The 17,877-nt window shown below is 34.5% G+C and overlaps 1 protein-coding gene across 1 annotated transcript in view; it reads right to left on the bottom strand.

The window, feature by feature from the left end:
- Positions 1–15,694: 15,694 nt before the first annotated feature.
- The window catches only part of LOC110114728 (lysine--tRNA ligase, chloroplastic/mitochondrial), a 71,837-nt gene continuing 69,654 nt past the window's right edge, over positions 15,695–17,877 (bottom strand). The window contains exon 14 of the mRNA XM_020847707.2: positions 15,695–16,114. Within this exon, the coding sequence (XP_020703366.1) occupies positions 16,022–16,114 (93 nt within the window). The 3' untranslated portion in view covers positions 15,695–16,021. The remainder of the gene's footprint in view (positions 16,115–17,877) is intronic.

The following is a 17,877-nucleotide window of genomic DNA, read 5'->3' as shown; positions in this document are numbered from 1 at the left end:
CCCTTTTTTTTTTTTTTTGCAAAATTTGGGATTGACCCGTATATTAAAATGCTAAAATGAGAAACAATTACATGTAAAATGTAAAAAAAAAATAAAATAAAATGCTATAAAGGCAAGCTCCTAAAACAAACGAGCAAGCGTACAAAGCATCAAAATTTATCAAAAGAATGACCTATAACAGCCAAAAAAATCAAGAGATGCACTCCAGCTCCTGAGGACATAGCAAAGCAGCAGCAGACCATAACCCAGTGAGAAGAACGAGCTCCTTGGCCGAAACAGCCTGAACTCAAAAAATAAGTTATCATTCGAGAAAGTCAGCAATCCCTGATTGCCACTAAGGCCGTCCAAGGGAGCAGCAGCAAGGAGCTTCATCATTGTCCATACCGGCTACAAAAACTGCTGCAAATGCAAAATTTGGCAACCAATCTTGAGCGACATCCACCAAAATTGAGTACCCCACTAAATTATAACCTTTCCAGCAAACCAAAAGAGTTCTTCCATTTAAGCACTTTCTCAAACATTACTTTTTTAATAGACAAGGATAGAGTAGCAGAACTGTGCATATTCCCTCCAAACCTCCTAAAGTTCCTCTCCTTCCATATGAAGTAAGTAATACAGCAAACCATAAATTTGTAAAAAATTTTCAAAGCAGAATTTCCTTTGTATTTCGTATTCACCCAAACAAACATGTGTAGCAGAGATGGTCTTAGAAGGAGTTCTTTGGTGTCCGGCAAAATAACATTAAGCACCGTGAAGCAATATGAGCATTCAAAGAATAGATGAGTGACAGATTCATCAAAAATATGACATAACGAACATCTACTAGGAACATTTATATGTTTAATACGAAGGGCATCGATAGTCTTAAGGCCCCCACCAAAGCCAGCCAAACAAACACATTGTGCTTTAAACAGCTACCTTTATGCCACACATATTTGTACCAGTTGCAAGCTGATAAACCACTATAAAACTCCTCAACATAATCTTTGAATTTGGAGGCAGTTTTATCTTTCCACAAAAGGGAAGGCTCATTAGATTCATGAGACATAACAAATAAATCCCTCAACTGCACAGGTAGGAAATCTAGTAAATTCCAGCTAGAATTATAGAAAAAAGTGCCCAGTTTCCTATCAGGAACAGAAATAGCAGCTCCCATATAATCCTTTAAGGTCATGTTATTACACCATTGATCCCAGATAAGAGAAATGGGGGCATTAGCATTAATCTTTAAATGAAAACAAGCCTTAGCTTCAGTAGCAGTCCTACACACTGATTTCCAGAACTTAGAAGCTGTAGAAGGAGGTGGACGCCAAGGAGATGTGTATTTGCTAGACAGCCAAATGGAGAGGGGGGAAGAGCTGTTATACATCCTTAGTATAACAGAACAATTATAAGCGTATTGGATTGCATTGACAGAGGGTACCCCCAGCCCACCCTTGTACTTGGGACGACAAATAGTATCCCAGGAAATCATATGCAATTTCCTGGATTGAGAAGAATCCCCAAAGAAAAGAAATTTAGAGCTGACCTTGTTAAAATGCTTACACACCTTTTTAGGCAAAATCGAACCACGGATTTAGTATTCAATGGTGTTTTGAATGGTGAACTTTAAATACTGAAGGCACCCAGCAAATGACAACAAGTTTGCCTTCCACCCATTCATCTTGTAGTTAATGCAATCCATAAAAGGAAGAAAATCTTCTACCTTAAGCCTATTGAAAGACAAAGGGATCCCAAGGTAAATGATTTTAGAGGTAATGTTATTAATGGATAAGATCTGGAAAATGGCTTGTTGATTGAGTTGGTGCTTAGGGAACATAATGGCGCTTTTATCAAATTTGATATGGAGACCTGTAGAGTTACCAAAATCTCTAAGAATATTAGCCAAATTTTGACAGATATTTAAAGAGGCCTCACCAAACACAAGCACATCATCAGCGTATAAAAGATGGGTCAGATTGAAATTTTCTGCACTGATACCAATAAAACCCCTCTACTTTAATAAGTTAGAGAAAGCATCCATAACTAGACAGAAAAGATAAGGGCTGAGAGGGCAACCCTGCCTTAACCCGGCAGTAGAAGGAAAAAAACCCTCCAAAGCACCATTAAGCACAATGGAAATTTGAACATCAGAAATACACATTTTAATCCAGTTAAAAAAAGTGTTGGAGAAGCCTTTTTGAGTTAATCTAGCTAAAACGAACTCCCTAGAAATGGAGTCAAAAGCCTTTCTGATATCTAACTTAGCACAGAACAATTTAGCACCACCCCTTCTACTTGCTGTGGCAAGAATGTCACTTGCAAGCAATATGTTGTATGTAGAAATCCTAGCTTTTAAAAAATCAGACTGGTTATATTCAATGATACTAGGCATAACAGGCTTGAGCCTACACTCAATCACTTTGACAATAATCTTATAGACAACATTACATAAAGCTATAGGCCTGTAGCTGAAATATACATCGCATTCTTGTGTTTGGGTATGATAGCAAGAGCCGTGTGCTTAATCCCATTAGGCATGTAACCTTTAGAAAAAAGGATTTGATTACTCTGCACACAATCGGGCCAACCATATGCCAACAAGATTTGAAGAAATGGAAATTGTATCCATCTGGCCCAGGTTTTGAGGAGGAAGAACCTAGAAAAACAGCAGCTTTTATCTCAAAATCATTGACAAAAGAGCAAATCTCATTAGCAACAGAATTAGTTAAGACAGAGCCCTTAGGAAAAATATCAATATTAAAGCTAGTGTGCTGAGGAGGATTGTAAAGGCTCTGGAAGTGCTGAATAATGGAGGAGACAACTTCTGCTCTAGAAGAAGGAGAAGAAGAAGAAGCGAGGAGGTTGACCACCGATTTGGTACTACCTCTCCTACTTCTAATTTTGCCATATAAGAATTTAAGATCATCTTCCCCATGTTTCAACCAATTCACCTTTGCTCTTTGAATGATCCAGGAGGCGTGCATAGTAGAAAAATCTGCTATCTTGGCATTAATATCTTTTAACATAAGATTGAAATTATTGTTAGTCGGATCAACATGAAGGCAATCTAGAACATCCTTTTGGCTGACGAGTAAAGAGTCCATATGACGACTAACAGCATTATAAGAAGACCAAGACTCTCTTTTGATGCATGCTTTTAAAGGCCTAAGAATATTGCTAAGATGAGACAGAGGATTACCATCAACCGGTTCAGAGAAAGCTCTCACAAGAATATGCCAAAAGCCATCAATATTCATCCAGAAATTTTTAAAGAGAAATCTGTGCCGAAACTGAGCAATCATACCAGAATGCAGAATAATCGGACAATGATCAGATCAAGAGGGAGATTGTATAGAATAGTAAGATTCAGGAAACTCTTTCAACCAACTGTCATTCACCAGCACTCTATCCAGCTTAATATGAATGGGATTGTGTGAGCGTTGATTAAACCAAGTGTAATTACTTCCTACTGAATGCAGGTCTATGAGACTTTGAGATAAAATCATGTGATTGAAATAAAATAGTGCAAATTTGAGATAGAGGAGAGCCTCCCAGTTTTTCAGAGGCAAAACTGTTGAGTCCAGTAATTAGGTTGTTAAGCCTAAGTAAATGTCCCAAGGCTACCAAGAGGGGGGTGAATTGGTAGTTTTTATAATTTTAAACCCTCTTAATAATAAAGTTGAACCGAAATAGCAACTATTCAAACAAAAACGACAGCAGTTAAAGTCTCCCAACAGGGCCCAAGGTGACTCAGAATCAGGGGCAATAACACAAATAATATCCCACAGCTCATTACGATCATTAGCACTATTAGAAGCATAGATGATAGAAAGTTGGAAGAGTTCTTTGGAAGCCACAGAAATCATCCCAAAAATAATTTGGGAGGAGATGTGAGTAGGGTTGAAGTTCAGTTTGTTATCATCCCATTTTATCCAGATTCTGCCCGAGTGTGAGGAGGCAAAGTTGTGACAACTTTTCTCATAGGGGAAAACAAAATGGGAAATTTTAAAGAAGGGGTCTTGGAGAGCTTGAGCATGAATCCTATTCTCCAAAATACAAATCATATCCAGTTTAAAGGACTAAGAGAGATGCTTGCAGCAAAGGACTTTATCTGGACGATTAAAACCACGAAAATTCCATACAGCAATAGAAGGAATAGACATTAAGAACTTGTTGAATGGGATTTTTTCCCTGCTTCCCTTTTGCAGGTTTTTTGACTAGCACCGAATTGTTCTGTTTCGATTTATACTTTTGTTTCTGTTTGTTGCTTTTCACCTCTTGCTCTACCATTTCACCCCATGTATCACCCAGGGTAATGTGATCATCCTCATCATTTAACACATCAAATCTATTAGGAGAAGTCACCAACTTCTCTTTCTGCTTCCCCAAACTTTGGATTTGCAAGGAACAGGAAGATGTCGAAGCAACCTCTTCCTCATTAGGTGAATTAAGGTTTGGTATAGTAGTCCCTATCAGAGCCTGAATAGGGAGTTCAGTAACCAGGTTATCTACCACGAGATTACCAGAGTTGATGTTTTCTTGGGCAGTGGAGAGAGCTGGGGAATGGGGTTGGTAATGAAGGGGTTTCCCAATGCTATTGATAGGCACATTGGAAGTAGTAGACGGTGGTAACTTAGGCTGTTCTGAGACAAGAGGGACTTTTTGAGTTAAGTCTCCTTTGGGAGGTCTAGAAAAATTTTTAGATGTCGAGGGATATCTGTTATTTCCCCTTCTGCTAAAGCTCCTACCACGATTCTTTTGCATTTCTTTACCTTGCACCTCATCCCCAGTAATCTCTGGTTTTAACGGGCAAAGAGAAGAAAAATGCATAAGAGACTTACAGTGATCACACGGGAATGGTCTCCATTCGTATTGCACCTTCAAACAGACAACATCCCCATCCAGAGACACTTTTATTTCCTCCGGGTAAGTAGCATTGCAATCCACTAGAACACAGACACGGGCAAAGGTAAGTCGGGTCTTTTGCTCTGTCAAGTTATCAGCCGCCAAAGGGACACCTATTTTGCTTGCAATCCTAGATATCCCCTCCGAGTTCCAACATGCAAGAGGCATGTCATGTATTTTAACCCAAATCGGAACAGAATTAAAATTATCTCTTTTAGGCTTGAATTTGGGGTGCCATTTTTGAAGAATGAACGGTCTCCCCAGCAAAAACCACACACCAAGCGACCATACCATGTCGTAGTCTTCAGTACAAGAGAAGCGAATGAGAAAAAAACCTTCACTAAGTGATAGCAGCTGTACCTATCCTTTAAGATTCCAAGTCTTCTTTATTGCTCCCAATAAAGCTTCGTAAAACGGCCTCCTACGTATGGAGTATCCGACCAAGCACAAGGTCTAGTCCTCGCCCCCTTTAGACATCTTAGCATCATTAAAAGGCACTATTTTCGGCTCAGACGGGAAGTGAAAGAGATTGAGAACTTTAGGTTCGGAAGCTTCAGGTGCGAACACCCTATTCCAGTCTTTCGACGTAAAAGTGGCAGTCTTGGCAGGAGACTGGACGAGCGGAGGGAAGTCCGCAGCACGGAGTCCAGTCTCCATGAGAACAATGAGAGAAAAGTCCTCCGGTAGCGCCGAAGAAGGAGGAGGAGGCAGGAAAAACGATCAGAAGAAGGAGGCGGGGGAAAGAAAAACCCTAACCCGCAGCGCCAAGCATTCGAATGTATCCTTTCCCCAGAAGAAATCTCCGCCCCATTTTTAATAAGCAAACAAATGAACACCATTCTTTTATCTTGTGGTTCATACTGATCGATTTACTTCTAAGAAATTATTAAATTTTATATTCTATTAATTGTTAAACAAACACATGAAATGTATCTCATGGTTATTTGCAAAACTTTAGGGTAAAGTGAAAATTTCAAAAGTTATTACTTTTTTTAAATTGCAACACCAATTCAAATAGTGAGGAAAAAACTTCAAATCAATATGACGCACATCTGATTCACTTTTTCTATTAGAGTATATTTCTATAATAATATAAATAAGAATAATTAAATAATTTAATATTAAATTTTTTGACTTTATTTTATCCAAATGTGAAGTTAAAATAATAAAAACTTATTTGAAGTTGAATCAAAGAATGCAATCAATTCAACACAATACACGACTCATCGATTCAAATTTATTTGTTTCACTTCAAAACTTTCAATGAAAAAAAAAAATGAAAATCAATTAAATTCAACAACAAATATTTTAAATTAGATTATACGTAATAATATGACTATTCATTGATACTTAATGATCAATCTTACCACATATAAAAATATATATGTATTAATCTCATCTCTGTATTATCCATCAATATATATTTGCTTCAACATAAACTTTTAAATTACTTATTTATAATTATAAAGCTTGTCTCTAGAATCTTCCACCAACATTAATTTCCTCCAACAGTCTTTTTTGACACAAAAAAATTCAAACTCACAAGTTTCAACATAAAGTTTTATATTACCGTTATAGGTCGGAATGCCATATGGCACTAATTAAAATGACTATAGAGAGAATGTGGGGTGAGGGATTAATTATTATGTACGGAGTCAGGAGGGTGTCCAGAGACCAATAAAAATACACAATGTCACCCAAAAAATGTGCCGCGCTCGGTACTGAGCTCAGTACCTGCCCTCGCTACCGCTCTGTACCGAGCGCTTAAACGGACGGTTCTACCGTCTGGTGTCCGAACAGAATAAAAGCTCAAGGCGAGGAGGGAGAGAGAGATAGAGAGAGAGAGAGAGAGAGAGAGAGAGAGAGAGAGAGAGAGATTCTGAGGGTAGGCAAAGGCAGAGATGCTTAGGTTAAATTAGGTTTAGAAGAATTAATATATATATATATATTGAATTCTCAATTTAGAAATTTATGAGAAATGGGGGCCCATGCCCTAGGGCCCCATGTTGGACAAGTTAATGCACATATCCCTCTAAAATTTAACTATAAGACGGCATATCCCTCCAATTGTGCAAGACTTTGACCGTAAACTCTTAGGGGTAGAAAGGGCAGAGCAAAAGGCATGATCCTCCAAGAGATCTGCTGGTGTAAAAGGCATACCCTTGAATCATTCCTTCATTGATTAAACAACTTATATTGTCCTCCGCCATCAAACCTAATATGTTTTTTCATCTCCTGTCCATCCACTCTCCTCACACTTATTCCATGGGAAGGCACATCTTTCTTTTCAATTCTAATTGATTTGGTGGATGATGCTTGATTTTATTAGCAAATCGAGAGAATAGAGAGAGGAAGAGTATATTGATAGACAAGATTGTGAAAATAGACCAACTATTGAATCGAGGTTCAATAATTCAACTTTGGGGTTGAACCTTATGACATAAAAAATATTAAATTATTTAAATAATATCTAAATGATATAATAATAATGCAATAATCATATAATTTTGTGACTAAAAAAATAAACAGAGTTTATGTACATTTTTTTTTTGTAATTTTAAATTTAAATATCTTCAATCTTTATATTTGATTCTTAATCTAAATTTAATTTACATACAAATATATAATTTAATATTAATAATATTAATATTTAATACAATTTAGATATACTTTAAACATATAATTTGTATAACAAATTTATATTATAATGCTTGAGTGTTACTTTTTGGTGAATCATAATTATATGTATTAAATATTCATTTAAAATTTGTAACAAATTAAATTTATATTAATTTATTAAATTAAATGCTTTAAAAAATTGGGATTGGTTCACCGATTGAATGGGCAATTCATCTCCTTCTTGGCGAATTATTTAGGAAGGAGCAACCTATTTAAAGCTTATAATAAGATGTCACGAGGGGGGGGGGGGGGGGGGGTTTAATTGGTAATTTTAAAAACCCTCTTGAAATATTTTATAGAAAATTGAATGTTAAAAATTATGCAGCTTAATTTTATATTGAAATATGCTTTCAACCATAACAATAAGATTGTAAAAAATAAAAATGCGAAAAATAAATTGACTTGTGCTTGGAGAGAGAGAGCCATTTTTTAGAGAGAGAGAGAGTGAGTGAGATTTTCAAATTTCCAAATCCATTGCTTTCACACCGCTCCATTCTGGTGATTATTGACCTCCGATCATCTGTCAGTAACTGATGATTGATGTTTCTCATTCTTCTGGTTGTTTTGGGAGGACTGCTCCTTCGATTTTGAAGCCTGCTGATAGACTTTCTGCTAATGACTTAATGAATGATTCACTATCTGTAAGAAATCAAATTCCTATTGTTAAGGAGAAGCCATTGGTAATTAATGAAGGAGCCATGTTAAATTCTAAGAAGGAGATTCCGGTGTTTGGTAAGGGTAAAGATGTATTATTGATGATTGCGTTAAGAGCCTGAAATTTTCAAATACTTTGAAATTGAAATCCATGAGTCTTAATGCTTCATCATTTTAAGATTTTAAAATAAATGTGAGCAGATTCTGCAATTCTACTCTGTGTAGTCCTGGTAATCAGCTCTTAAAATGTATAAATGGATGTGTTAGTGCTGCTGTGATTGATAATATTCTACACTACAGGAAATTGACCTATTACCGTCAAAATTTTCCAGCGGATTAACATATGCCGGAAAATGCGATGAAACTTCTGGCGGAAATGTTCGTCGGAAACTTTAAGTTGGACTTTTCGGCGGTGGACATTTTGCGTAGCAGATGTAAATGCAACAGCAACAAATGCATATGCTGTAGTAGCAAGCTCAAATGTTAAAAGAAATGCAAAAAATGAGGGAGCATATGAGTAGTGGGAGGAGTACAACATTAATTGAGGATGAAATTGAATTAGAATAGATGTTATTTATCTATTTTACTGATGTGGAGTTCTATTTTTATTTATTTTTTGTGTTTTTTATATATTTACTGTTTGAACATCTTGTTTATGTTTATTGTATACATGTTTAGTTATTTATTATTTAGACATGTTTAATTACATAATTGGTGATGTTCTTGATCAGAATTTGATGTATAAATGCATATTGTGTTATATTTTCTTTTATGGAGGTTTAATTATGGAAATCATTTTTTAAATAAAGGAATGTTTTTTTTGTTTATGCTCAAGGTTTCCACAGATATTCCTCCAGAAGAACTGTCGGTAAGACGATACATAGTTTTCGGCGGTACTTTCGACGGTAATATCTAATGGCAGATAACCATCAGTTTATCTACGACAGAATCTCCGCCGATAGTTCCGGCAAAACCTTTCTGCCGGAGGTGCCTGCGGATATTTCGACGGAAGGTGAAAACAAAAAAATGATGGGATATGCAACAAGTCCGCCGGAAATATCGCCGGAAACTATTTTCGGGGAAAATAATGCGACGGTAAAAATGTCGAGCACGTGATTTATCGGCGGAGGAATTTACGTCGAAAATTCATTGGAAACCAATTTTTTCGGTGCAATTCGGTTATTACCGATGGATTTCGGCCGCTGGTAATGGCTGCTTTTCCTGTAGTGCTAGTGAATGCAAATAAGGTATTTGTTCCATATTCTCAAACAGCTCTCTGAATAATTCCCTTGTTTTACATAACGACTTGGAAAAAGTTAGGCATTGTATTTCAGGAGAATTGAATTCTGAAAATCAAGTTTTTCAAAAGGTTTCACCTCCTAAATCTGTTAATAAGCTGGGAAATTTGAAGAACAACGTTTGGGCTAGAAATGAAAATTTGAAAGTGGATAATTAGACTTGGGCTCTTTCTTTGCTGAGGATGGTAATTATGGGGAAAAGAAGGTAAATGCAGCAAGAAGAATTCAACCGAAAGTAAATAGAGAAATGTGCTTTCCTGTTAAAGAAAAGTGAAGAGTTGTTCTTGTTATTATTTCAATTCAAGGAAGAAATGTTCCTGATCCTGTTGTTGTTTCTAATCAAGAATTAAATGTGGAGGATGATGATAACATTCATGTTGGAACGACTGGGACTTTTGATGTTGTTAAAGATGTGGAAAAAATTAATAATGAAGAATTCAATCAGAGATCAGTTCCTACTGGAAGACGGGAAGATAATGATGTTGAATTGGAGGGTTTTTCTATTGAAGCCAACGAAGGACCTGCTGTTGTAGTCACTGATGGAAATATTGAATATGGAGAAATCATTGAAGGCTTGCTGGAAAAAGTTGCTGAAACTATTATGGTTGATAGTGAATATAATTCAATTAAGATTAATATTGTTATTCCTCCTATTTTTTTGAACAAGAATATGTTTGATATTCTTAATAATGTAGAAGAGGATGTGAATAATGATGCTGCTGAGTTGGATAGGGATATTATTACTGATTGTAATATGCCTTCTAATAATGTGAAAGATATGACAGTAACTAAAGAAAGTAGCAAGACGAGAAATACTTCTGTCAAAAGGAAGTTGGGGAGGAGCTCAAAACACTTGGCCCAATTAAGTTAATGACTAGAAGTAGAAAGTTGGATGTGGCAAATAGAGGCAAGATGACTGGGGCTTGCTCCCCTTCCAATCAATGAATTCCATTGCTTTCTGGAATTGTAGAGGAGCTAGGAAAGTCCATGATTCTCTATATCTTAAAGAATTTGTTAAAGAAAATGGTGTGATTTTTGTAGGATTGTTAGAAATTAAAGTTCTTCTATGGATAGAAAGGATATCAATTTTCTCATTGGAATAGATTGGAATTTCCACTTTCCTTCTGAAGGTTTGTTAGGAGGAATTTTGGTTCTTTGGAATACAAGGGTGGCTTCTTTTAATACCTTGTATTCTTCATATTAATGTGTGATTGGAGATTTGGAAATTTACAACAAAGAAGTTTGGAGGATTTCTACAGTTTATGCAAATAAAGAAACTTATAAAAGAATGGAGCATTGGAATCACTTGGAGTACTATATGTTAAATGATAAGCCTTCTGTAGTGGGTGGTGATTGTAACCGCCTATTATCCAAAAATGATAAGAGGGGAGGGAGAAGATTTATCTTTTCCCAAGGACCTAAGGAAATGAAATTCTTCTTTTCTAATAATGATTATCATGAAGTGGATTTTATTGGACCAAAGTACACTTGGTGCAATAACAATTCAGGTGGAGCATATATTTTTAGAAAGATTGGACAGATGCTTTGTCAATTCGGCTGCTGTTAAGTCTAATCCATTATTGGCGGTTCATCATCTTCCTAGAGTGGCATTAGACCATTGCCCCATTGTGTTGAAACTTTGGAATGATATTCCGAAATCAAAGGGCATCATCAAGTTTGAAGACACTTTGGCTTCTCATTATGCTTCAGCTGCTATTGTTTAAAAGACATGGAATAAAAATATTGGTGATGCTTACTCGGACATTCTCGACATAAAATTTAAGAGGGATTTAAAAGCTCTTTTTTTCTGGAGCAGGGAAAAATTGAAAGACCTCAATCTATTGAAGGACAATTTGACTAAGGAGATTTTAGAGTTGTAAATGTAGGAATCTTCAATTGGAAATCTTTCAGTGGAAAAGATCTAGGTTCTTAGATAAAAAATTAATGAGCTCAACAGTACTTTAGCTCGGCTGAGCACTTGGTGGAGACAAAGAGCTAAGGTAAAATGGATAAAAGATGATGATTTGAATACTAAGTGTTTTCATTCTTTTGTTAATGCTAGAAGGAATGCAAAACATATTTTCAAGATTAAAGATGCGAATGATGTTTTGGTAGAAGATCAATTTCAATTTAAAAACATATTTTCAAATTCTTTCAAACAAAGTGGGAATATATATCTTGCTCTTTAAACAATTGGCATAACCCGAGAGGTATAATGACAGATTATGATAGAGAAGTCCTGAATACCGGACTTACTATGGAGGATGTTTTAGCAGCTATCAATCAATTGAGGGAGGTGTTTCACCAGGTGTGGATGGTATTACTCATTCATTTCTCAAATCTTATTGGTTCATCATTAATTTGGATTTTCGGAATGCTTTAAGACGTTTTTTCTCTATGGGTACAATGGAAACCAATTGGAAAGATACATTAATTGATTGTGCTCATTCCAAAGGTGGACATGTCCAATGATACTTTCAAATTTTAGGCCAATAAGTTTATGTAAAACTATTTATAAACTTGTGGCTAAGATTCTTCTCAATAGATTCATTGCTATGCTTCCTAATCTAATTTCTAAAAATTATTCAACTTTCATTAAAGGCCATTCCTTATCAGACAATGTCTTAATTGCTCAAGAATATTTCATACATTCAGATATTCCAAATCATCAAAAGGATTGGTTTCATTCAAGATAGATATAGAGCAAGCATATGATAGCATGTCTTGGAGAACTTTGGAGCAGATTTTGATATACTTTGGCTTTCCTGTACACTTTTCAAAACTTATTTTGGAATGTGTAGAAAATTCAAGATTCTCTATTCTGATTAATGGGAACTCTTCAAAGTGGATCTGTGCTAGTGGATTTCGTCAAGGTTATCCTTATCTCCATTTCTCTTTGTTTTATGTTCCCAACTTCTATCAAAAGCTTTAATTCAAGAGGAAAATGAGATAGGGATTAAAATTCACCATAATGCTCCTAGGATATCTCATCTGCTTTATGTAGATGATACCTTATTTTTTTTTAAGCTAATATGTTGGTAAAGAGGATTAGTGGTATTATATTGGATTATTGTAATTGGTCAGACCAAAAGATCAATTATAATAAATCTTCTATTCTTTTTGGGAAAGCTGTGAGTAGAAGAAGGAAAAAAGAGTATTGCATGAGTAATGGGATTTAAATCTGTTAACAAATTCTATTACTTGGGAGTTAAGATTGCTTTGAGAAGAATTATAGCATCAAACTTCAATTTCATGTTGGAAAAAGTTATTGGAAAGTTAGATACTTGGGGAAGTAAATTTATTTCTTTATCATGGAGATTTACTCTTGCAAGATCTATTATTTATTAATTCTGGTGTTTCATTGCACTCATTCCCTAATACCGGTTAAAGTTTTGGTTGAAATTGATAAAGCTTGTAGGATTTTATCTGGCACAAGAAGGAGAATGGAAATGGTTTACATTTCGTTAGTTGGGAATCTTTGTGTAAACCATATCATTTAGGAGGACATTGGCTTCATTCTTGTGTGAGAAAGGTGGATGCTTTAAGAGCAAAAATTGCATGGAAGTTTATGAATGAAGAAGACTCCTTTTTGCATAAATCTTTGAAACCTAAATATGGCACATCATGTTGGATTCCTGATTTTAAACAGAATATGTCTATTGCTTGGAAAATCATTTTGAGTGGTGCAAAGGCTCTTAAACTAGTTGTAAGATGGAAAATATCCAATGGGGAAAATGTTAATGTCATGGAAGATGTTTGGGTATTAGACAAAAGCTTTAAGCAAGTGGCCTACTTTTCTTGCTAATCTACATAGTAACGAGTTAACAGTAGATTACTTTGTTAGAAACGGTGGTCGGGACATGGAGAAGCTTCATCAGGTGTTTGGAGAGGAACTGATAGAGATTATTTGTAAAATTCAGAAGCTTCATCAGGTGTTTGGAGAGGAACTGATAGAGATTATTTGTAAAATTCAAATTGATCTGGTGTGTCACAAGGATCAAATGGAGTTGATTCTTCAGAATTATGGAAAATCATTGGCGGCATTATCATTTGAATCTATTGTATCAAATTCAAATATGCAAAATTACTGGCCATGGATTAAATAAATCAAACTTAATCCAAGGATTGAAGTTTTTTGGTGGAGATTATATCATAAAGCTATTCATACTTTCCAATTTTTGGAATATAGAGAAGATTAAAGGAGGGGAACTCATGTCCTAGAGGATGTATGAAAATTGAAGATATTGCACATGTGGCGGTGACTTGTGATAAATTGATTCAAATTGTGAAAATTTTGAATCAACGGGGCTTTCAAATTCCTCTTTTTGAGAATCTTGTTGAATGTATTTGTTGGTTAGAACACAATGCTACTACAAATACCTTTCTTGCTAATGTTTATTGTGCTTCTGTGTTTTTTTGTTGGAAGTCTAGAAATAGACTTATTCATGAAGGTAAGGAAGATAGTAATTTAAATATTGCTTCTAATGCTCTTGGAATATCTTCTATTTCTATGTCCAATAGAAATAATTCGGGCTTATGGTTAATAAATGTTGGCATCCTCCTCCACCCAATTGGATCAAAATCAATGTTCATGCTTCTTTGTTATCTTCTTATAAAGCTAGAATTGGAGCTGTTTGCCGAGACCATAAAGGAATGTTTCTCTTGTGCATTTGGTTTCAACTGTATTCATTGGGATATTGCTTTGCTTGAAATGGAAGCTATTTTCTTTTTAAAAGGTATTATTAAAGAATGGATGACTCAATACAAAGGTATTATCTTTGAAGGAGACAATGCAAATGTAATTAAAAGCATTCAAAATAACATCAAGAGGATGAGCTTGCATGAACCGGAGTTTGGTTTAGATTTTTTTTTTCATTTGTCAAAGAGTTTAATTATGAGATTTTCAATTGTGTGACTAGGGATTGTAATAAATTAGCGAATTGTTGTGCTAACTATGCTATTAATGGTAACTTTATTTGGGATGATATTAGTTTGGAACACATTCCTCCTTTGTTCTTTTGTTAAAGGAGGAATGTGATGATATTAGTTTGTATTAGGTGATTTTTCTTTTAATGCTATTGCTTTCTACACTTTCAAAAAAAAAAAAAAAAAATAATCATCACCCTAAAGTGACACTAATAAGTTGTTGCCTTCACAATAAATATAATATAAACCCTATATCAATAAGTTAGGATTATTAGGGAGTTTAAGCCTTTGAGGTCGTGTGATATATAAGAGAATATGTAGGATAGTTTTAAAATAAGTTGGATGCATTTTTGCATTTAGGGAAGCAAAGATTGGGTTTATGTAGGGGATAAGAGTTGGTGAAGAGGAATAAAAGTGAGAAAAGATAATTGAAGATTCACCACAATCCTAGGATATTATTCCACTAAGCTTCACCAAAGAATAGATCAGTCATCCAACCTTTTTAACATAAAATTTGCACTACTAAAAAAATATTTTTTATTGACCAACTTAAAAAGTACAAAATAATATCCTATTTATAAATCTTTTCAAGGCCTACATAACATCCTAAAGTCTTAGGAGCAAATAATTTATTATTGCATATATTCTTGATTTTTCTCAATAGAAAAAACAAAATAAAATTTAAGGCTTCCTAAAATATTTTAATTAACCAAATAAGTCGAGTAAAATGTCGCTAAAATAAATTAAATTACTTAACTATTCTTCAATGATCGTAAAAAGATCATTGGTTGTCCATGAGCTTACGATGAACCAAATCATGTTGCAATGCATACATTTGTGTCTTTTTTTTTTATTTTGTATTTTTTTTTAAATTTTTTTACTTCAAATTTGTGACCTTATTCTTAACTTTTATCTTGGTATTGCATTAGGTTTTTACCTAGTTCTCCCATCATCTCTACCTTATTATAACCTTAACATTTGATATTGAAAAGTAAAATGACTGCATTTTAGATCGTTTTGTGAAGCCTAATATCAGTCGCCAATTGTTAGAATCATTTGATAATATTTTTGCAGACATCTAAAAGGAATCTAATACTTACAAGAATTAATAACGAAATACTTATTTTATCAAGACTTCTATATCACGAACACGTGCGTTGCCAAAATAATAATAATAATAATAATAAAACTAAATAAAACTGTAAGCTGTTTGCATGATATAGGCACCATCCATGAGAAAAAACTTTCACTGAAAAAAAAAACTAATTTGTGCAATAAATAGTTTTAAAACTGATTCAATAATTATACATACAAACTTTCTTTTGTTTACCGAATAAACTGCAACATATGGAATACAAAGTATCAATTACCTCAACAGTTACATAGAGAAAAAGAAATATGTAGCGCGTCAAGCAGGAAAGAATGAAAATTCGATAACTTCTCGAGCTTTTTCTGACATTGGTTTTATTTGAACAGAAGATACTAAATGATTTCTTCCAGCGATAAATTAACAAAAGAATTATCTTTTTCTTGTAAAGCATCTCCCCAATATAACCAAAGATATACAAGGCATAATCCTACTGCTGAATTTTGAGAACAGGGAATGCTATAACATCCCTTATGCTTGCAGAATTAGTTAGAAGCATCACTAATCTATCAATTCCAAGTCCCTGAAAATTAGTCATTAACTGTTAGAGGAGAAATACATTTTAAAACATGCAAAAGAATGAAGTAATCTAAAAACAGAGATGCCTCCAACTCTGCAGATTTAAGCGGGAGAATAAGCAAACTAAAAAGAAAAAAAAAAAGTAAATTGTTCCATAACATGTGAGGCAAGCAAAGCTCTAGGCATTTATAATTGCAGACTTTTAATCCTCTTCTACCCAATATGACTTATTTCTAAAAATTTAAATTAAAAAATCATTTAGCTTTGTATTAAGTAGATCAAAATAACTGCGACAGAAAATCCAGAAAATGCCATATTTTATTCATTATTTGTATCTTATAATGAAAATCTTAAAATCTCAGGTTAATTTTTGGAGCAATGCAGTAGTTGTCTTGCAATAACTTGGGCAAGCACAGCCTTTTGCGTATATCCTAATTTATACAAAATTGATTTCTACACCATTTTATCAAAAGATCGTATCCTTGCTAAAGAACAATCCACCATCAGAAGTAAAAACAAATTGAGGAAGTATCAGACGTCTACTTCCAGTTACCTGCTTTCGATTCCTCTTGTGTAGTATAACTAGTTCGGTTCAATATGTTATGCATATGCCACCATCCTTCTACATGTCAGTTAAATTGTCATCAATATAATTGGTTAGGTTAAGATCGCCAATATCCAGCATGCTTGCCCTTATCATGTTGTTAGTAGGTTTAGATTGTCTTAAAAAACTAACTATGGCCCCTCACAGAATAACTGGTCATAGGTTAAAATTAGAGATGTTTATTTAATAGAATACAAACCATGACCTTTGTTTAGTATCAGTCACGGGATCAATGCCACCTAGCCATTACACCCTCCTTGCCTCCCTCCCTTCGAAGCAATCTTTCATTCATTTCTTCTTAATTACTTTCTTTTATTTACTTCTGTGGCTCTTTATCTAATTCAGATTCTAGTCCTAACAAATCAGTTTATCTGAGTCCACCACAATATTCATAATGTAGAGATGGAGAAGAAGAATTTTTTGTACACAAGTTGGAAGGCCTACAGATGTTGGATCTGAGTACATGATTGTCCTCTATGATACTCTGACACTCATTCAAAAGTTATGCAATGTTAGACATGACATAGGTGTGTCTGAATAAAATTAATATTTAAATAAAATCAGACACACTGTCTAACACGTGTCCTAATATTTTATTATAAAACTATTTTAAGAAACATATTTTTAATATTTAAAATTATAACTTTTTAATAAAGCACATATTATTATTAAATAAAATTTCCTTTCTTATGTAGCCAACAAGCTCTCCCATTCCCCTACATATATCCCGATCTATCATCTAGCAATCCCGCATCGCGTTCAACTAGGGTTATCCATAGAGGACGTGATGACAAGAACACTAGATTCTCGTAATCGCTACAGTTCAAAGGATCATTAGCGATGAGGATCCCCAAAGTCGACAAGATCCTAGGACGACAAGACTTAGTAAATACATGAACATTCACGACTCTGATCTGCCAGACCTTCATCATTGTCGCACCAAGAACTCCAACGACGACGAGATTCACCCCTATTTCACTTTATACTCGTGTCCAAGTTTTCAAATAAGTGGTAATAGATATTGTAATTTTTCGCCCAACTTTTTTATTCTTACAACAACAAACCATTCCTTCCAAACTTACTAATTAGTTTTTGAGTTAAATATATTTTGAATGAATTGCAAAGAAAATGAACATATTAACTAATATATATTTTTAAATAAC

This window comes from Dendrobium catenatum, unplaced genomic scaffold, assembly GCF_001605985.2.
Source record: "Dendrobium catenatum unplaced genomic scaffold, ASM160598v2 fragScaff_scaffold_1516, whole genome shotgun sequence".
Classification (NCBI taxonomy): Eukaryota; Viridiplantae; Streptophyta; class Magnoliopsida; order Asparagales; family Orchidaceae; genus Dendrobium; species Dendrobium catenatum.
Note: the sequence above shows the minus strand (reverse complement) of the source record. Positions and strands in the feature narration are given on the sequence as shown.